Here is a 21,563-nt window from a genome sequence, read left to right as displayed (position 1 = left end):
TTAGAACACTCACCATCATTAAAAGGAACTTGGAGATTGTTCTTTGTTCAGTTTTTGAGACCAAGAAACTCTTCTTTGTTGCCTTAGGCTGCCTTTGTATTTTGTTGTTCCCATATGCATTTCTGAAGAGAGTATCTTGAAGTATGAAGGCAGAGGCATTCCTGTAAGTATATGTGCATGGCTGAGGGTAAGGCTCTCACTGAGATGGCAGGATTTCAATTAACATTGCAGATGTTACTGCACATTGTTTTCAGAACTTTTTTTTAACAGTTTACATGCATACCTGGTCATCCACAGAAGGGAAACAGATGTTTCCCTTCTGTAGGGAAGGAGAAGTACTTGATACATTCTGTATTTCACTGAACAGTGTAGCCAAACATATATATGTAACATATACATAACATTACAGCAAAATATGTATTTACTGTACACAGTTCCCATTTACTAATGTTTGTAGCCTACATATATTACTAGCCTGTCTGTCCATCAGCCTGTTTTTTGTGAGACTGTGCTGAGTGGCATCTGGCTGGGGCAAGATGTAGGCCTTGAAATGCTGTTTGGATATTGAGGTGAAGATGGTGCGTGTAAGGTGTAGCTGAACACCTCTAGTTACCTGGCTTGGGTTCTGGTAAGTACTATGGCTGTGATGATGCAGCATTTTTACAAAGTCAGGTAACCAAACTGAAAAACTAGTTCTACAAGTCCAACAGAAAATGAAGTTAAATACACTGGTTTGCAGCCTGTAGCAAGCTGGATTTGGCTTCCTGCCTTGTAGTTCAAGAATCAGTAAGACAGAGGAAATGGAAACAAGGAGCAAAGTAGAGGTCTCACATTAGTGGTAAGTGTGTCTATTAAATTTGCCAAGAAAAACCATGTTCGTTTTGTTCTCTTAAGTTAATTGGTCCATGGAGGAGATAATACTGTACTGTCCTGCCTAAAAGTCAAAGTAGTGTGGTAGACTTTTTCTCACAGAGTCAAAGACCTATTACACTGGCTCTTACACAGAAACAGAAGTGTTTAGGATTTTTTATTCCATCTTGTGTTCACAGAACTGTAGAATAGTTTGGACCTTTAAACAGCATCTAGTCTAATCCCCCTGTGGAATGACCCAAAGCATCTTCTCCTAGATCAGGTTGTGCAGAGCCCTCCCCAACGTGGTCTTGAATGTTTCTGGGGCATCTACCACCTTTGTGGGAATCCTGTTCTGTCCAGTGTTCCAGCACCCTCCTTGTAAAAACTTTCTTCTCTATATGTAGTCCTAAATTTACCCTCTTTTAGTTTCAAACCATTACCCCTTGTCCTATCATATCAAGACCTATTAAAAAGTTTTTCCACATCTTTCTTATAAGCCCTCTTTAAGTAATGAAATGTTGCAAAAAGATCTCCCCAAAGCTTTCTCCAGGCTGAGAACCCCAACTCTTCAGTGGATCTTTGCAGGAGAGGTGCTCCAGGCCTGTGACCATTTTTGTGTCTCTCCTCTGGGCTCACTCCAGCAGGTCCCTGTCCCTCCCGTGCTGGGAGCCCAGGGCTGGGTGCAGTGCTCCAGGTGGGTCTCAGCAGAGCAGAGGGGCAGAATCCCCTCCCTCCCCTGCTGCCCACGGGGCTCTGGATGCAGCCCAGGACACGTTTGGCTCTCTGGGCTGTGAGTGCCATGGCTGGGCCATGTGCAGCCTCTCACCCACAGCACCCCCAGGCCCTTCTGGGCAGGGCTGCTCTGGGGCTGTTCATGCCCAGCCTGTGCTGGTACCAGGGGTTGTCCCAGCCCAGCTGCAGCACCAGCACTTGGCCTTGTTAAACCTCATGATGCTCAAGTGGACCTCTCCTTGAGCTTGTCTGGGTCCCTCTGGATGGCATCCTGCCAAACCACCTCAGCTTGGTGTCATCTGGAAAATTGAGAGAGCACTTAATCTCACTGACTGTGTCATTGATAAAGGTATTACATAATCCTGGTCCTAGTACAGAACACTGAGGGACACCACTCATCACTAATCTCCATCTGGACATTGGGTCGTTGACCACTACTCTCTGGATGGGACCATTCTACCAGTTCCTCATCCCTGAACAGTCCATGCATCAAATCTCTATATCCCCAATTTTGAGAGAAGGATGTTGTGTGTAACCGTGTAAAAGGCTTTACGGATGTCCAGATAGATGACAACATCTGTAGCTGTCCACTGTTCAGAGGTCTTGTAGAACTCTTCTAATTATTTCCAAACTGTTTCTGTAAAGGTAGTGTCAAGATAGCTGAGCCAAACTGAATTGGTTTTAGAAGGTAATGGAAGGGACAGTGTAGTAGTTTTTTCCACTCCGTATGATTTTGAGGTTTCTGTACCCATCTGAGGTGCACCTCTTGGTTACTGTAAATTGGTAGCAGAACCTCTGCTTCCTGATCTCATTTGTGTCACATTCCTGATGAAAATGATTCTTACTCCCTGTTTCAATGCAAGTTTACAGGTCATCTTGAGAGCTTCAAGGAATAAGAAGTATGAATGAGGAAATTATGTGTAAAGGGAAGTAAGAAGCTTTGAGCACTGATTTGCCTCAAGAAATACCTGTGACCATGCAATCTGATTTAGCTGTGGAGTGTTTATACTTTATTTCATATGCCTCGAATACTTTTTATGCATAGCTCACATGGAAAATTATCAGTGCATGTATTGTGAGTTATCTCAAGACTGAACTATTAGAAAAACCCAATAGTGGAGAAACTGATGGATAATAACTTACATAAGTTACTTACAAATTCTATCTTGCTGTGCCATATATTCTGACATAATTTGACCATAGACTTTTTGACTTTTTAATCTCTTTTTTTTTATACCTGTGAGGGAAGTTGAGAAAGTAATGTTTTGGCATAATGTGTCATTTTATATTTTCCTGTGCCTGTGTAAACTCTTACTTAAAACTTGCGAGTAGTAACATAGTGTACTCAGGCATGTAATTTTGGTGCAGGTGTAGGAGTTTGCTTCTGTTGATGGTGTTATTAAATACACTAAAAATTCAATGAAGCAAAAGCACAGAGAAATTTTTAAATCACTCAATCACTTGAGCAAATACCTTGTATAGGACAATTTAGTTATTTTTCTCATCTGATAAATGTCTTTCTGCAGATTTGGTGTTGGTCTTGCCATAACGGTGCTGCTCTTCTGAAAATGTCCACGTTTCCCAAAGAACAGGATGACAGCACTTCACAAATGCAAAAAGCCTTCTTGGATGGGTCAGTAATAGCTATTCTGTCCACAACACTTTGCTTGGTATGGACCTTGCTTCTCTTTTTTTCCATATATGCTATATCTTTTAAGCTTTCACACATCAGGAAACAAGTTCTGTATCTGAAAGTAGTTTGCTGTAGTGGAATATGTTTAAGATCTTGACCCAGTGGCATTGGTCACTTGTGCAGGGTAGCGACTGCACTGAAGGGTTTTTCTGTGGAGCTGCATACACATATATTTCTTAGGAATCTATACTAACTGTGGTGTGTTTTTAGGTAAAGCAGCAGCTTAGCCTGTAGGGCTTAATGACTTAATAGTTTTGCAAGTAAGAGAAATGTAGGCTCTGTCTCTAAATGTCCATTTACAAACTGAGTTTTTAAGACTCTGCCACCTTCTGTGTTCATGTTCTTATATAACTTGAGATAAGGTGTCCTAAGATGTCGGAGGCAGCCCGAGCAATTCACTACTGCAGCTTTCAGATGGGAAGGCAGACAACACTTTTTCAGATGGGGTAGTGAACTGAATTAGTTTAGCAGTTTAAAAAATGACAAGTTAAACTTAAGGGAAGGAGCACAGCTATCTGTTATGGCAATGACTTTTTGCCATTTAATTTTGGCGCTTTTTTTAACTGTTGTTTGTCCCAGACAGAACTTCTCTCTCAGCAGCCACTTGTTAGATCAGACTCATATGTACAATCTGTACATTGAACATGGGCTCCTTGCTCCTCATAGATGGAGACCTGTTAATCACACAGAACGATCAGAAAACAGCTTGATTGGGCTCCTAAAACTGCTTTTGTTTATAAAATTAATTACACTTGCATAGGAAAGAGTTGTGGCCCTTCCTGCAGGTTCTCTAATATTCCTACCCTGAAATGGGAAAGATTTTATGACTTAGAACTGTCTTTAATGCTGTTTTGAGATGTGAAAGTAAATAAAACTAGCAGTAAGCTGTAACAATGTATCCTCTGATATTTTGATCTCTTCTCTGTGGCCATTTAAACTTGGGGCAGTATTGCTAGTTTCCTTTGCTGTGCAGTACTGGTGTTTAATCACTGGAGTCTGAAATATATCTACAAATTGGCCAACAGGGTGTGTTCAAGTGCTGTTATAGTAATAGTCTGAACTCAGGCACAGAGCAGATGTTTACAATTAGCAGTTTATCTTTTTAGAAAAGTTGTTCAGAGCCTGATCTTGCAGCCTAAGTTCTTTGCTGTGTCATTATTTGGCCAGCAATTGCTCTTCCTCACTTCTCTGATCTGATGCATCTTCCAGTAGGTCTGGTAACCCGTGTTTCTGATGTGGACTCCTGTAGTTCTCACCTAAAGCAGGTTTCTGCGCTACAGCCTGCAGGAAGCAAAGCACTCTGTCCTGCCTGGAAAACTGCCCACAAGACCTTACTTCTGAAGTATGAGCTGGAGCAACTTTTCCCAGGTCTTGATAATAGAGAGGCCAGTGTGACAGCAGATGTAGTTACTACGCTGATGTTCATCTGAGCTCTGGAACCTGAATGGGAGAGAATGCTCTGGGTCCAAGCCAAAGCATCATCTGGCGTGTTATTTTTTCCTCTCCTTCAAGGGAAAAAAATCTGTAGATATATAGGGAAGTGCAAGATACATTGTCTTGTTTGAATCCAAATAATTCCTTTTCTTGTGTGTTTCATTAGAAGACCTGGCAGCTAGGTATCAGAATCTGGTTGGCTAAAGTCCAGAGAAATTTCAAGCTTCTGCTGGGAGTTTTGGGTGTTTCTGTCCATCTGTTCTTTCAGAATACAGCTCTAGCGGCCTCCTAGTATAGTGATTTTGGTGTATCTGTTGAAGAAAATACTAAAGAAACAGTAGTAAAAATCAAGTAGTGCTTGTAATATTCATAACTGCACAAATACACATGAGTATAATTTTATTTGTGTCATGGTTAAAAAGCATCTAATCTTGTTATAAGCCTGTGGGCAAGCTTCCAGACAGTACTTAAAAATGCATGGAGGTCACTAGCTTTCCAGAGTGTCTATCTTCTGGTATTACAGCTCTTTGACAAACCATGCCTATTAACTTTGTCTTCAGATAATAGTTGATGCATTATTTGACTTGTGAAGCAGAAGGCTTTAATCTCTTGATGGTTTGATTTAGAATCTATAAGACAATTAGCAAACCTCCCTATGAGCTCCTGAAAATGGATGACTTGTCAAGCAGCCTTCCATCTCTGCAAGATATCCAGACTGCATACACAAGATTTAAACAGCTGTTTTTGATAGGTAAGTCAGACTTTAAAGCAAAGCATAACAATGATGTGCTGTGACTTCTGAGTGCAGTAATTTTCTTGATTGGTGTCTTGATTTTGAGGGTGGTTAAAAGCAGATTTTAAAATATGTAACTGAAGACTGTGCTTATGTCTGGGATGTGAATGAAGGTTTGTAGTTCTTTGACTTAATCACCTCTTGCTAAGCTGTCACAGTATCTCAAAATTACTTTTGAGGGAGTGGAGTCTTAAGTGTTAGTTGGATTACACTAACTGGAATGAAGTTTGTGGGGAAGATTTTCAGTCTTCTGTGGCCAAAATTTTAGCCTTTGGGCTCTGTCAAGAGTAGAGACTGCTAATTAATTTTTGCCCTTGGTTTTGTTACACACTAGTCACATCTCAAAACATACGAAGCTGCTTAAATTCTGTCCTGTAGAAAGCAATCAAATGGGAGCCATGTGAAAGTATGATCTAGGCTTTCAGACTTCTTTCTTCTGAGACTTTCCAACTATTTTGCTTTCATGAAACATTTAGACCTCACCTCTGTAGATGAAAAAAGCTCCACTCCACTTCTAATATGAGGTATTTGGGTTTCACACTGAAGATTTTGTCTAGAATACACTGTCAAATTGACAGTGAACTTTAAGAGCTAAAAATAATTACCTTTTTATGTGATTTCTGGTAACTCACCCTCTGTAGGAAGAAACTTGAATTTAAGCTTGAATTTAAGTCATTTAACCTCTGTCATGAAATACTATATATTTCAATGATGTAATTGTATCATTGTCTTATATTCTTGCAAAAGGGAATGTGTTGAAACTGCCATCTAGTTTGTTCTTGCAGTTTTTTAAATAGGGTTTGATAGTAGACTGTACCTCACTGAGTATAGCACTATGCACTTTCAGTCTAAAAAAAACCATTCAGGTAACCTTTTGCAGAAGTACTAAGATCTTACAGAAATTTATGAACTTATTTTACCATATCTTAAAGTCTGAACACATGAACCATTACTTTTGTCCTGTACATGCCTAGTTAAGATGGTATAGGCAGCTTGTTCTGGCCATGGCACTCACAGCCCAGAGAGCCAAACGTGTCCTGGGCTGCATCCAGAGCCCCGTGGGCAGCAGGGGAGGGAGGGGATTCTGCCCCTCTGCTCTGCTCTGCTGACACCCACCTGGAGCACTGCACCCAGCCCTGGGCTCCCAGCACGGGAGGGACAGGGACCTGCTGGAGTGAGCCCAGGGGAGGCCACCAAGATGATCAGAGGGCTGGAGGATCTCTCCTATGAGGAGAAGCTGACAGAATTAGGATTGTTAGCCTGGAGAAGAAAAGGCTCCAGGGAGACCTTATGGAACCTTCCAGTTCCTATAGAGGCTACAAGAGAACTGGAGAGGGACTTCAGATGAGAGCATGAAATTACAGGACATGGGAAAATGGGCAGCTTTAGATCAGGTATTGGGAAAAAATTCTTACTGTAAGGGTGGTGGGATTTGGTGAAAACTATATCTAATGGAACAGAGCTTTGAAGATGCATTCTAATACTTTTGTGGAGAACTAGTTTCTATGGCCAGGGTGAAAGTAATTGGGAGAGGAGTTTAAATTGCGTAATGAACAAGATGAGATGCTGAGGCATGGAGGCAGCACAGCTACAGGAACAAAACACGTGTATTCCTGTGCATTTAAGGTGTAGGTGCAAGGTGCAGCAGAGACAGAAGTGTGTAAATGTGCTGGAATTGAACACTGGAAGTGTTTGGAGAGACCCTGGGAGGTGGGCTGTTACACAGAAACATGTGGAACTGAAGCTGTTGTGGAAAGGATGGGGGAGGAGGGAATTTTGTGTATCTGGTTTCTCACTAGTAGAACTGTTGTAGGCCATGTGCTTCAAGGTTTGTCTGATGCAGGAAATGTAATCTATTCTGGTTTTAATTTACTATATCAGCTTGTGAAAGCTTTCCAGTATTTGTTAACTGGCTTTGATAGAAATAAAAGCAAGGGACACTTAAGTGGCATTTGAAAAAAACTACAAAAGTCCTAGTGAAATTCATAGGTGTTTAATATCTTTGTGGTATTGAACTTGACCTCCCTGTTTATGTATTTTAATGCCTTTTTTTAGTTGAAGCAAAAGTTGTTTAAAACATTTTTCAGGTAGTCTTACATTTCATAAATTTTTATAACCTAATTCTAAAACCCATTGATGTCTTTGGCTCTGATGGTAGTGATTTTCAAAATCCAGCATCTTTAGGGTAAGCTTTATGTAGATCATCTCTGATTAACCTTTTTTATTCCTTTTCCATTTTGTCAACAGATTTATTTACCTGATTTGAGTGCCATGAACTTACAACTTAACTTTTTCTAAAAGGCTGTGGTGCTATAAAACTCTGCTGGTGTTTGTAGGACTATTTATCTTCCTTATTTAGTTATAAGGTGTCAACTTTAGTAGTGATTGAGATTTGCTGACTCCTTAGTATTGGTTGCTTTGTACTGTTCATAACTGAAGAGTAATTCATTGGATAGTTGTTAATTATCACTGTGTAGGTGTGAACAAACCAATTTTTTTTTCTCTTCTTTTTGCAGATAACAGTACAGATTTCTGGGCAACTGATGTGAAATGGTTTTCATTACTGGAGAGCACAAACTGGCTAGAAATAATCAGGTTTGCTGTATCTTCAGCTTTCTGTGTTTCAAATTGTTGGTAGTGGGTTTTCTAGCTAGTTTCTTGAAACAGAATTCTTTACTGCCAGTAGGAAAAAAAATGGGCTTATGGTCCCATTTATATATCTTATTTCTGCAGCTTGAGGCACTGTTTTTAACAGTGCAGACTTTTGTTAAGCCTTCCACTTCAAATGATATGAGAAGCAGCAGATCATTCCAATTACAATTCTTCCAGAGAGCCAGTTAAAAATACAGATCCAGTAATTTCCATCCTGCCCTGTCACCTTCTTTCCAAACTCGAGAATCCTGTTTGTTTCTTGGTGAAACTATTCTATGCCTCTGACTGGCCTTGCCGTTCTTCTCTGTACTACTTGTGTAATGTCCTTTAGGATGAGATGAAGTGCAGTGTTCAAGATGTTAGTCCACTAAAGATTTATAAAAGGATGTTTCTTCTCAGTTTTGTCCCCCTGCTGTGCTGATTGTTCCTTAAGTTCTCTTTTCTTCTTTCAGCAGTCCACAGTGAGTAAGTGTTGGAATGGTGTTGGCTAACTTAAGGCTTGTTGTAGTGGAATGTTGAGGAGTTTTGTTTTCAGTGTTACTTTGTGCTAGCTCTTTTGTCTGTCACTTTATTCTGTAATCAGCTAATTACCGTGGGGTGCCTCTGCAGTCAGCTCCAGTCCCTTCTGGTCTTAATAACAATCAATAAATATTGATAGTTATTAACTCATTAATCCAGAATTTAAATGTGTGTGCTTATTGAAAGGTTCTAGTGAAGACCATATATGTTGAGAAATTCATTGACATAACCAAGATCACATGTAGTATAAAGTAAAAGCCGGACTGGGTTCCTATCTTAAGGTTGTTTTGAGACTGGTCATTTCCATACTTGGATCCACTTGGTTCCTGGATCAGCCTGTTCTTGGCTCTTGTAGTTAGTAGGAATGCCTTGTCACATGTTCTAGATGATAGAACAAAGAAGACAACTGACAACTCCACACTTAAAAAACAAACTGTCAGCTTCTATTAGTGACCTAAGATATTGCAAGAGTCCTAATTTGTGTGCAGGCTTTTGCTAAGAATAACTAAATTTATGAAAATTTAGATCTAGAAACCAACAGTGTTACATCTGTTTTTTTGTGATCTGTAATTCCACTCAGTCTTCCTTGTGTAATAATGTTCTCTGTATTATTTTTGTCTGAGTGTTTACAAGAGCTGATTGCTCATCCTTCCCTCTCTCTCTTGAAAGCAGATTTTGGAAGAAACATAGCATATAGTATGTTAGAACATAAATGTGGTGATGTTGACTCTTTCCAGGAAAAAGATCTGGTTCTTAGCAATTGTAATACTTCAGTGTGTGATGGCTGCTGTTGATCCAGAATAAAGTAGTGTATCATAGGAACTGAAAATGCATGGTTAATGACCAGATAAAATGTTCTTGAAGCTAAGCAGTTCCTAGTTTACACAAACTGAGCATGGTTTTGTGTTTTAAAGAACTAGTGAAGTTTCAAATATGACATTCTAACCCTGTCTAGGGGAAACTAATATAAGAAACTTCCTTCAACTTTTCCTGTACCAAAACAGGAGAGTCTTGAAGAAAGCCATAGAAGTTGCTGAGTGTCTGGAAATACAGCATACAAATGTTCTCCTCATAGGTAAGAATTTAATGAGATAGTCCTATGTATTGATTTGTTTAAATTCATTTTGAAGTAGATCAAGCTGTAAGTTTATAATTATAGTAGAGACTTGCTAAAATTCTTACAGCACTCAAGTAAGACACCTGTATCTCCCACATTTCTGGAAATGCTTCCTGTAATTAAAGAAAATATGGTAAGCACAGTTCCAGGTTATGAATTAAAAAGCTGCTGATAAATTGGCAGGAGAGTCTTGCATAAGGAAGAGGTAACATTCCTGTTTCCCAGTTTATTTTATTTAAGGTCTCCTAGGTCCTTTGTACTTTAAAGGGCAGGGGAACCATATATACACAAAGGACCAGTAATATGAAAACTTTGAAAAATAACCTTTATATTTTCTAGATACATGTTGGATATTCTGCAGACTCTTCATTAAAAATACAAGGAATAATATGCTTACTGTAAACATGTTGAGCAGTTTATTTTCCTAGACTGAGAAATCACATGTAAAACCAAACCTAAAGTAAACCATTAAGTGACTCCTGGTTTGGTAATTTAGTTGAGTTTTTCACACTTATTGCCATTTGAGAAACCTAGCACAGGCAAGAGGTGTTTTCTGGAGACACCTTTTGGAAAGATTAAGACTGTATGTTGCATGAGGAGGCAGTTTTACACCTTGTGAAAAGAGGTGTGGGGGCTAGGAAGGGTAAGGACAAATGGCTGGGCTGAGGGGCAGCGTGTGCTTGTGGGAGACTGAAGGGCACAGGAAAGTTATATTAGTAAGGGTTGGGGCTTGCAGGTTTTACTGTCAAAGTACTTTCCTAGGATAAGCGTGTAAGTTACCTTAAATTTGGAATCATGGATTAACTTCTCTCTGACTTGCAAAAATGTCTGTGCTGCTCTGATCCTGAAATACAATTTTGTTTTTGTGAACAAGGCAACGCTTTGCATTCTTACATAATGTTTGAGGAATGGCTCGGTGTAGAATATAGTTTCTGTTCTCCTTTGTAGAAGAGAGTGCTACTGATCTGTGCTGTGTAATCTCGAGTCTGGTTCAAGTGATGATGGATTCATACAGCAGAACAAAGTCAGGGTTTCAGAGCCTTATTCAGAAGGAGTGGGTGATTGGAGGACATGGCTTTTTGGATCGCTGTAACCACTTACACAAAAGTGAGAAAGAGGAGGTATGATTTTTTAAATTGCTTTTCTTACTATTTATAAGCTTACTCAGCATGAGAAGGGATTTACCTGCTAGTCCAGAAGTTCCAGTTACTCTGAGGATCTTTTGTGTTTTGTTTTATGGGTTGATGTTTGTACAGTGTCACTGTTTTTGCTGTTTAGAGGTCAGCAATGGCTTTATTATTAAAGAGAACAAATGTAAAATTTCCCAGTCTTGGAGTCTTTTGAAATCATATATGGTGTACCTTTGAAAACTGTCTTAAATAGTAGTAGCATCCATAGAAACAACTCAAGTTAATTGCCTATTCCTGTCACATCTGGAGATCAACTTTTTACTGTCTTGCTTTGGGACTAGATCAGATTGCTATTCAAATGGAAGTAATAGGTGTAAACTGACTAATTCTGAGCAAGAATTGCTATTAACTAGTTTTGCTTTGCCAACTTTAAAAGGTTTCGTAGTGGCAACTTTCAAATTCAGAGTAGAAAGTGCTCATGTCTGCTGTCAATAATTGGCTAAGGATAGCTCAGGTAATTCTTCTTCAAATTTCAGCCAAATGTACGTGCAGCAGTTCTGTAGTTAATCAGGCTTATTGCCTGAAGATTCATATTTGGAGACACTTGATACTATAAAACAAATAGTTTGCATGGTGGAACAATTTTAACTTCTTTTGAAACTAATGAAATATTTTGTTTACTTAGGCACCTGTTTTTCTGCTCCTGCTAAATTGTGTTTGGCAGCTGGTACAACAGTATCCTCCAGCATTTGAGTTCACAGAAACTTACTTAACTGTCTTGTCAGACAGCCTCTATGTGCCTATTTTTAGCACTTTCTTCTTCAACTCTCAACATCAAAGAGACACTAATAAGGTAAGGGTTTGGTATTTTGTGGATGCAGTGTGTTGGATAATAAGTTTGACCAACAAACAAGGAACACTCAAAAAAAGCTAATTCCCAAAAGCACCTTTTTCCTTACTCATTGAACTGCCTTGAAGGGTGAACAAGTGCAATTTTGGCTATAGGGAGGAAAGTTCAGGACTTGGGAGTTTATGATGGCAGAAGGAATACATTACCTCTAATATGCAGCTGCAGGTTCATGTTTAATGCCCTTCAGTGAAATTCGAGCTCCTTGACCTACAAGGAATATCCAGCTGTCTGGCAGAATAAGTTATCTATGAAATTCTTGTATAGTATATTCTGTTGTATTCCAAAATCAACATCTTCTGAATGTTGATTTATATTTGGTTCATGCTCTTCTCTAGCCTAAGAAGCTGGGAGCAATGGGAGTATCCTCTGCAAGGCTGAACAGAAACTAAAAGAAAAAGTGAAGATTACTGTCTTTTATACAAATAAATTGTTGATCACAAAATCTAGACCAGTAGCACTGCATGACTACACTTCCAGCTTTTAGTGTTTGGAATCCTAATGTGCCCCCTGTGTTTGAGGAATCCAAGTGTCTGTCTCTCACCCAAGTTTCAAAATGTCTTTTTTGCTGAGAATATTTAACTTTATTTTCATCTGTGAAAGTCTAATTGCACTGTTGTTCAGTTATTGAACACATAGGAAGAGTGTTGTTGCAACTCTGTGGCCTTTTTTCTGAAAAGCCAGTTTCTTTATTTCACCTTGACTTGGTCAGAATTCCCTTCTAGCAGTATTAAATGTGACCTGTTTGTTTTGGCAGAGTGGGGAAAGCCTCAAGACACAAAGTGGTCCTTTCAGATTCCTTACTGTGTGGGACTGGTCTGTGCAGTTTGACCCCAAGGCCCTGGCTTTCCTGAACAACCCTCTTTATGCAGAGAAACCAAAACCAGATAAAAGTCAACGGAAGACTACACGGTTCAAAGTAAGATACGTGCTGCTAAACTGTTTTTTTCAATTCTAGAAATATTTTGCACATCTCTTATTTCAAATGTCCTCACAGTGAAAGTATTGGTGCAGACTTTTTTTAATTGACAAAATGCATGTACACCTCAAACCCACCTGGATCTTAAGAACCCAGTTTGCATGCACCACAGTTGTAAATAACTCTATTATAGTTCATAGCCATGAAGTTAGGGATTCTTTTTCTTCATACTTCTATGCAAGTCTGTTGGTAAGTCATGAGATTTAATATTCAGGTAAGTTGCAATGATGTGTTTGAAGGGAGTTCATTTAGTTGTTCTGTGGAGTACCTGACTGAAATACATAGGTTTGTGATTGCTTCCCTAATTTTCTCTGAGTGTAACTGGAGAGCGTGGGTGCGCTTGGAGTGGGAGGGGGGACCAACAACAGCAAAAAAACTGTCTGGGGTATGGAGGATTATGAATGGACCACCTCATTACTGACACATGGCACAAACTCAGGGAAAAAATTTTGGAGTAGCCTCTTTCAATTGCAATTCATTGGTTAAATTCTATCCTGTATAAAGCATTCTCATATGAGACACTGCCAGTATGATCTACAGCATTTATCTGAGATGCAGTGAGGGACCACTGGATAAAAACTTACAAATAAAGTGCTCTCTGATTTCTGACTAGCTTAAAATAAAAATGGATGGTGGAAATACTTAAATGTAAGCAAAGGGTTTGGCTTTTTCAAAGGCAATTGCTTTATTGGTGTTACTTTTGGTTAGCAGGGAAGGAAGCTGGCAACACTCAGTATGCTCTGTAAAGTACTTGATGTATTGAAAAATAACAATTTAAACACAGCCACTGCTTTTCTACATAGTTCAAGTGACTATTGCTTCCAAGGGGTTCCTGAATACAACTTTGTTTTTCTTTCTCTTAAAACTGCTTTCTGAAGTCCCATTCCATTAATATTTATCTGAGTACTTTGCCTTTTTTTCCTCTTAAAGCATCAACGGCAACTTTCTTTGCCACTGACACAGGCAAAGCCTTCCACGAAGAGAGGATTTTTCAGGGAGGAAACAGATCATTTAATTAAAAACATTCTGGGTAAAAGAATTGGCAAGTTCATAAATTCCTCAGATGAGCCCCCTAATAGCTTAAGGGAGTTTTATGATAGCTGGCATAGCAAACCTGTCGACTACCACGGTCTTTTGTTGCCACGCATCGACGGCCCTGAAATCAAAGTCTGGGCACAGCGTTACCTGCGATGGATTCCTGAGGCCCAGCTCCATGGTGGTGGAACAATAGCTACAGCTGCCAGGATTTTGGACTTGATGGAGGAAGTGCAAAGCCTGCAGGTGAAAATGGATGAAGAACACAGTCAGGCTGTTTGTGGAGATGTACATTCTGTTCCCATGCTGAGAAATTCTGCTCGTTTGTCATCCTTGTTTCCATTTGCTTTACTGCAGAGACAGTCTGTCAAACCAGCTTTACCCACTAGCACCTGGAAAGACTTGGAAGATGAAGATGACTTGGTCAAGAGGGATGATGAATTTGTTGATCTAAGTGGGGATATGTTATAACATGTATATAGATTACAGTATGGATTGTATGTGGCTAAGCACTGAGTTTTAAATGTTGTGCTGTATCTTCATATAAGGAACTTGAGCATCTGCAGACTGTTTAATGGGTTTGTGGGGTTAAACATCCTTGATTGGAAAGAACTACTTGCTGCAATTAACTGAGCATGTTTTGAACTTCCATTTCACTCTAACAATATTTATTGCAGAACAATATTTTTAGCATAGGTGTAATAAAAATGGGAGTCTTGTTTGTAGTAACAATATGGCCACTCTGTTAAAGAAAAAAGAAAAACATAAAAAGAATACTTTCTGCTGTGAAGGTAGAGTGATAAATGCATATGGCAGCAGTCATGCTATCTTAACAGAACATCTCTTTCCCCTTACGCCAAGAGTACTGGGAGTGGAGTACTGTGATTTGCAAATTCCCCCCACATGTAAACAGTTATTGATGCAACTAGCTGTGCACTCACAAGTCAGCTTTTGACAGCTGAGGAATACTCTTGTGGTCACCAGGGGTTTTCTGTCTGCTGTTGGATCAACAGAAGTCATGTGCTTGCCCCTTCCCCTTTGTCAGTGTTGGTTTGTGTGGTGTCATGGTCAAAGGTTGGCTGCTCTGAGCCTGTGCATGCACTTAGCTCAAGGGTCAGATGCAAGAGCTTAATGACACATTTCAAGTCTTAATGTATGGCTGCTGTGCTACATACCCTTGCTGCCTTGGAATTTTATGTTTGCTCTTAATTTTAACGAATGAGGTTTCAATTTGCCATGAATATTTTTTCTCTTTTTAAGTAGAGGGAGACTTTCATTGGAACTTTTACCCCATTGATGCCAGTTGCCTTTAAGGCTTTCTGTAGCTTGCACTGAGATTCTCCACATAGCAGGGAAGACTTTTCCTGTAGTCCTGCAGCGAAGCAGGATTTGCAGTCTGTTACCACTTGTCATGAGTTGGTGGTACAGCTTATGAATGTGGTGTTTATAGAACACTCGTGTCCTGTTGCTGGATGTTACAACAGTACCTCAGTGAAAGAAGCCATAAAGAAATGCCTGTTGACTTGGATCTACTGTGTGTGTGTTTATACAAATTTTTACTGCAAATACTTATCCTTTGTAAAGCTGAATATTATTTGACTGTCTGATCTGGTTTTAACCCTTAAATTCTGTAATACCCCAAGAATGGATTCAAGTTGTAAAATCAGTTACACTGAGAGGTTACATATTGAATATTTTGTCTGTTCTCATAATAATTTAGAAATCCATGCTGGAAAACTTAGCTGGTGGATAAACTGTTGCTTAAAGTTGATCAGCTCGGTGAAACTTGGGGATATTCAACTTTTGTTACTGACTTATCACTTCATACTGAGTTGTATTAATATATAGCAACAGTTCATCAGTAGCCCTCAAAAAATAAATTCTCATAACTGGGAAAGGGGAGAGCTTGATGCAGCTATGCCAAACGGAAGCTTTCCAGCTCTTAATTGCCTTAAAGTCTTAGTGCGAGGACAATACTTGAGTTTGTAGTGTTTTATTTAAAAATACAGTAGTACTTTTGCTTTCTTCTGTGATATTTACAGCTAGCACTTGCTAGAATGGGCTGTACAGCACATTTCCTTCAGACTTAGTTGTAATTCCTGTGACTCATGTATGCAATAATACTTTGCATGTTGAATGAGCAGTGTATTATTACGGTGAAGAAATACTTGTCCTTCTAAGGTCATTTGGGTTCAAAGGTGGAATTTTTTAAGCATTGCCATCAAAAAAAAGATATTAAAATTATTTTCTATACTTTTGATCAAACTGTTGTAATGTTTTAGTCATGAAGATTACATATTTGTATTAAAGAACAGATGTTGGACATCTTATTTGTACATAAGTTATCAGAAATATATATAGAAGAAAAGCATATATCTGGAATTGAACATGGAAACACTTCTAATGTAGAGTAAATACCATTGTTTCTGGTTTTCTGCACTGAAGGATTGGAAATATACTTCATATTTTTACTCCAGGCATTTGTTTATACCTCCAAGTTTTAACACTGAATGCAAGCTAGCAGTTTTACAGGTTTCTATCTTCTTTTTCCTTTTTTTGATTAAATACTGTTACTTCTCTCCAGGCTGTTTGAAGAATGTCAATAAAATATACTTTGAACTATTCATCCTGAAATAAGAATGTGTGTTTAAGGTCCACTTTGCAAGTGATGCACTAAATCACAGCAGACTTGACAATCTGCAGTGGCAAGGCTTTTCTGGTTATATCCTGATTTTTACAGACTGTTATGGGGAAGCTGTCAGTTTTGATCCAGCTGTACTTCTGACACCAGCAGTGCAGGAGAGAGGACAGTTCAGTGCAATGAAGTAGGATGGCTGTGGGAAGTTAAAGGCTGTGGGTGAAATTTGTTCTTGCATTGTTACACTAAGCCACTTGAAATTGCCATAGGGGGCTGTTTCTCAAACCAGATGTGTGTTTGAGATGGACTAAGCTTACTCCACAGTGGAGTACAGATTTTAAAATTCTCCTTTTTTTTTAAGACACTACAAATTGCTAGCCCCTGGTCAAATGCAGCAGTAGTGCAAATCACACAGTAAAAAGCCATGAACATTACAAGACTGTGCCAGCTTTGTTCTTGAAGCCCCACACAGCACTAGCTGTGGGTCATGTTGTACCACAAGGTGTGCCACTGCCTCACCCAGACCTGCTAAAGACCAGCAATTGTACTTTGACCACTCAGCTTTGATTTAGGGCTGTATTCTCTATTGAAAAGTTCAGCTATTGATGTGCAGCATAAAGAAATGCAAACATGTACTTCATTAAGGTGTTTACAGCCAGCTTGCCCTCCTGATCTTTTGCTCCAGCTGAAACTTTTTCCATTTGTGCTTGAAGCATGGAAGCATAACTTGTTCCAGAGGCAGGTGAATACTTTCTGCTGATGATTTCTTAAAATGGATTAGTTTTGTCACAGCAGAGGTCACCTTCATTCTAAACAACCTGGAGACCTCATGCAGTATTTATGGCTGGGTGCTCCTTCACAAAGGAGCTAGGTTTTGCATAAATCTCTAAAAATTGCGTGAAGGACTTCATTTTCTGGGATAGGAAGGAGATTTGAGTAGTGAGCTTAGCTGAGTCTAAAAACATTCTGTGTACAGAACTATACATGCTCTTCCAGGGTGAATTGGGGAGGATGAGGAGTGGAAGGGGCAAAACCCTTCTTAGGTCTTGCTTCCTTTTTCTTGGTTTGTAATAAAGTCAAAGTGACAAATTCTTTTTGCCATTTGCAACATTTGCAGGATGACAGAACTTGGTGGGATAATAGAGTTAACTTGCAGAGGGGTGGACACAGAAGATAAGGAGAGCTGATACTTGAGCTGGAGAGACAGTCACGTGGGGAGGGCACCACCATGTTGAGTACAAAGGCAGTGGGGTTCTTCAGCCTGTGTTAGAAGGGCATGGCTAGACATTTACACACGCTTCTGGGCCCCAGAGGACTCCTGCTTGGGTGGTAAGTTTGACTGGGGTTACAGCTTTGAAAGTGCTGTGGAGGCTGAGAAGATGTAATCGAGGACTGCTACTATCTTGGCAAGTGTTTGGATGGGCAGTGGATGCTCAATGCTGCCCTGATTTGGCTGCTGTGGAGCCCTGTAGAACAATGAATGCTGGTGTTCAATCGTAGCGTGTGACTCTGCTTTCAGCAAGCATTTGTTTTCTCTGGTTTTCATGTAGCAACCCAGTAAAATGAATAGGCACTTACCTTAATGTTATCCCTCGATCCTTAAAGCAGGTGAATAAGACATACCTAGGAAATGCATTTGTAAATTTTTCTCATGAACAGCAGATCTAGGAAGACTGATTTCCTGTGGCCTTGACTTTCTGGCCAGACCACTCAATTTTGTCCTTTCTTCTGACATTTCCTGCCCTTGCCCATGCCAGAACATCTTCGGTCTCCATCCATCTCCTCCCTGTTCCTAAGTCACGTGCTGTTCCAGCAGTTTACAGGTTTGTCAGCACTGCTGAATTGCTGGAAAATTCAAAAGCTGTGACTCGGGTTCTGGGGGACCAGATGCTCAGGACTTGACATGGCCTGGCCACGTAGCCTCCAGGTAGCTTATTGGAATCTGGCAACTTCTGAAATAATTTTTTGTCAAATACCATCAAAATTATTTACTGGTTTTCAAAGGAGGTGATGGATGGAACATTGATTAGATGCCCAGTGTCATTAGTAAGGAAATCAGGATAGGACAATGCAACAGAAACCTCTGTACTTGCAGCTCAGGCATGATTCAAATCTGAAGGCTGAAAGCAATGCTTCTCTCCAATAGGAAAATCTATTCATTTAAAGTCAAGTCAGGTATCCCAGTTTTCTCTTAAAGCATCTTTTTTTAAATCTTGCATTTTGTCAGTTTCTGGGTCTGAAATACAATTTTCATTATACTGTAAAAGCCAAAATTCAGTCTATGGAACCACTGAATTTCCTGGAAACCAACTGATATTTCTACAAGTTCTAAAACTTACAAACCTTATTATAAAAAAAGTTTATGTTCAGTCATTTCCTGCTGCCTAAATCATTCTGGAGAATGATTTCTGAAGAAAATTTCTATCTGAAGAAATTTCAGATTTAGAACAGCTAACACTACTAGAAATAATGTATGACTTGCTAATAGAGTGTAAACCTTCAAGTCTTCTTAAGACTTTTAAAAGTCAGAACTCTGTGGGCTCACTTTGCAATCAGTGGGACTAATTTCCTTTTGTTTTAGAGACATTAATTGAAAGTATGTTTATGCATGAATGTGATGACAGAGATGCTAATTTCATGTAGAGGGTGTAAGTGCTCATTGCTTTATGTTTTGTTGATGCAAGAATATATTTCCACTCTCACTCTGACCCCAATTCATAAATCAAAACAGAATGTTCCTTACTACCCTCCTTGAGTTCACTACACACATGAACCCAGTTAGTTTCCTACAAGCCACTTCCTGTATTTTCCAGTTTCCCATCCCAAACTTTCCACTGTGGATTCACCATTAGAAAATATTTCTTCCTTTTCTGATGGTTGTTCATTTAACTTTGGAAAATACTGTTTTTATACCCACCAGATGCACTTAGTTTTTCTTTCTACAGGAGGTGGTGGGAATACTTGAAAGCCAGATGAGAAGTACTACAGATGATTTAAGCACTTCTCAAAGTACAAAGTCTCTTACTTCCCTCCCAATACAGAGCATGGTTGTTCGGGAAGTTGTCTTGTTATTGTTGTTGCTGTTGTTATTAATATTAGTATTTCGAGCAAGTAAAATCCTCCTGCATAGCAGTTTTTCACAAACAAAAACTGCATCAAAGAAAAAGCAGGGGGATAATCCCAAAATGTGTTGTCTAGTGCAGCCTATCTCCTATAGATTCAGGACTTCGTTGTGATGGTGCCTGCACAAGTGACAGCAGAACGATGGTCTGTTCTCCCAGCAGGTTTGGGATTGGGTTACACTCGATCTGCAGTAAATGCAAGGAGCTGCCAGAGGGAGTCCTGCTAATCACAGCCCAGCAGTGCCCTCACAGTGCTGCTTGCCAGCTGATTTTATGGAAATCAGTGTTTTGCTTTTGTGGATTAGCTTTCCAGCAGATCAGCTCGTTGATCCAAATCACCCCATGGGGATGCAGGAGGAAACAAGAGGAGCAGATTGTTTGAGGATGCCCCTCTCACTTGGCAGCCCCCAGTTGGAGCAGATGAGGTGAAAGGTGGAACCACAGATGCTGGAAAAGTCACTCTCCAGCTGCTGTGCTGCTGAAAAAGAGATAAATCCTGGGAACCACCTCTAATGTGCAGCGAGCTGAAATGCTGTCAATAGCACGCATGGCCAACTCCAACTATTTAACACTTCTGAGGGAAAACAAAAAGACAGGGAAGAAAGAAACACAATCCAAACCAGCTGTGTTTTGAGGTTGCCTGTAGAAGCCTTATAGGATGATTTCAAGTACAGCTGCATTGGATCTGACCTGTTTGCCACAGCAGGAAGGTAAGTAAGGTGAGCAAACCCAGTGAGCTCAGTTTATGGTCATCAAACATGTTCTGATGCTCTTCAGGCCTGTAGTTCCTTAGGCTGTGCTTTGGTTGGGCTGGCTGAGTCTTAAATACCATTTTGCTGCCTGGGCTGTGAGCAAGCAGTGCTTGAGGGCAGCTGCTGAAAAGCAAATATCGTGTTCTGACTTGTAATCTAAAACCAGCCATTGCTCAGAAGGTGGTTTTGGATTCCTGGTGCATTTCTGCTGTTCTCTTCAAAGATTCAGTCACACATAGGTGAGCTGACTCCCCCCACTCCTTCAGTATATTTTACTTACTTGTAATTTGTATTTAGATTTAAAGCAGGTGACCTGCTCTGTCTATAATCTGCCCATTATCTCTCTCAGGTATAGAATCTAGTACTTTCTCTAATTTTCCATGAAAATTTATCTGCCTAATGTTGTTCCAAAAGCAATGGTCCTTTTTATGATTCAAATTGCAGCTGAATAGCTGTCTGGCAGAAATGATTATAAAAAGGGCAGGTTAGTGAAAAGAAATACAGTAATAGTAAAACCATTACTCAATGGCTTGGAATTAAGTAGGAGCTGCATGAATATGGCAAATGTCCGGAGTTCTGCAGGCAATAATGAATGCTAGAAACAGCTGAAATACAATTACCAGGGATCCAGAATGATTTAGGCAGCAGGAAATGACTGAACATAAACTTTTTTTATAATCTTTGGGTCTTATTAAAGTAGTAATGGCCCTTCTTGTGCTGGTTGCTGACATTAATATTCTGTCTAGGTTGATGGACATCCTTCTTCTCCTTGGATCGTTTCCCTCTCAGTTATTAGTCTACAGCTTGCTGCCTTCCAGCTCCAGCCTCAGAAGGAAAATGTCTCCCTAGCTGCCACACACGGAGGGAAAAGTTGACTGACATCTTTGCATTTGTTAGGGAAGCATTATAAATGGCTGTTCCCTGTCAAGAAATTTATTTTGAAAAGTTAGTCAGTAAAATAACACCTAAGTGTGCCAAACTGGAGTTGAAAAGAGGTAAATTTAATCATAGGACTGAAAAGGAATTCTTTAATATACCTGAATTGAAGAAAGGAAAGAAGAATTAACTCCTTCCATGGACAGGTGGGGAAAAAGACACACTGTCTGGCTGTGCCCCTGCAGCACAGGCAAGTCCAGCGGGGAGCAGAGATCCACCTGCAGCCCCTGGAGGAGCCCACACCAGAGCAGGTGGATGTGCCTGAAGGAGGC

At 39.8% G+C, this 21,563-nt stretch overlaps 1 protein-coding gene across 1 annotated transcript in view; it reads left to right on the top strand.

Moving 5' to 3' along the window:
* The window catches only part of MTMR12 (myotubularin related protein 12), a 33,357-nt gene extending 16,890 nt beyond the window's left edge, over positions 1 to 16,467 (top strand). The window contains exons 8-16 of the mRNA XM_038124315.1: positions 88 to 163; positions 3,111 to 3,217; positions 5,338 to 5,462; positions 8,021 to 8,099; positions 9,680 to 9,750; positions 10,741 to 10,913; positions 11,608 to 11,775; positions 12,587 to 12,748; positions 13,739 to 16,467. Coding sequence (XP_037980243.1) covers positions 88 to 163; positions 3,111 to 3,217; positions 5,338 to 5,462; positions 8,021 to 8,099; positions 9,680 to 9,750; positions 10,741 to 10,913; positions 11,608 to 11,775; positions 12,587 to 12,748; positions 13,739 to 14,314 — 1,537 coding nt within the window. The 3' untranslated portion in view covers positions 14,315 to 16,467. The remainder of the gene's footprint in view (positions 1 to 87; positions 164 to 3,110; positions 3,218 to 5,337; positions 5,463 to 8,020; positions 8,100 to 9,679; positions 9,751 to 10,740; positions 10,914 to 11,607; positions 11,776 to 12,586; positions 12,749 to 13,738) is intronic.
* Positions 16,468 to 21,563: the final 5,096 nt, after the last annotated feature.

Source organism: Motacilla alba, chromosome Z (assembly GCF_015832195.1).
Source record: "Motacilla alba alba isolate MOTALB_02 chromosome Z, Motacilla_alba_V1.0_pri, whole genome shotgun sequence".
NCBI lineage: Eukaryota > Metazoa > Chordata > Aves > Passeriformes > Motacillidae > Motacilla > Motacilla alba.
Note: the sequence above shows the minus strand (reverse complement) of the source record. Positions and strands in the feature narration are given on the sequence as shown.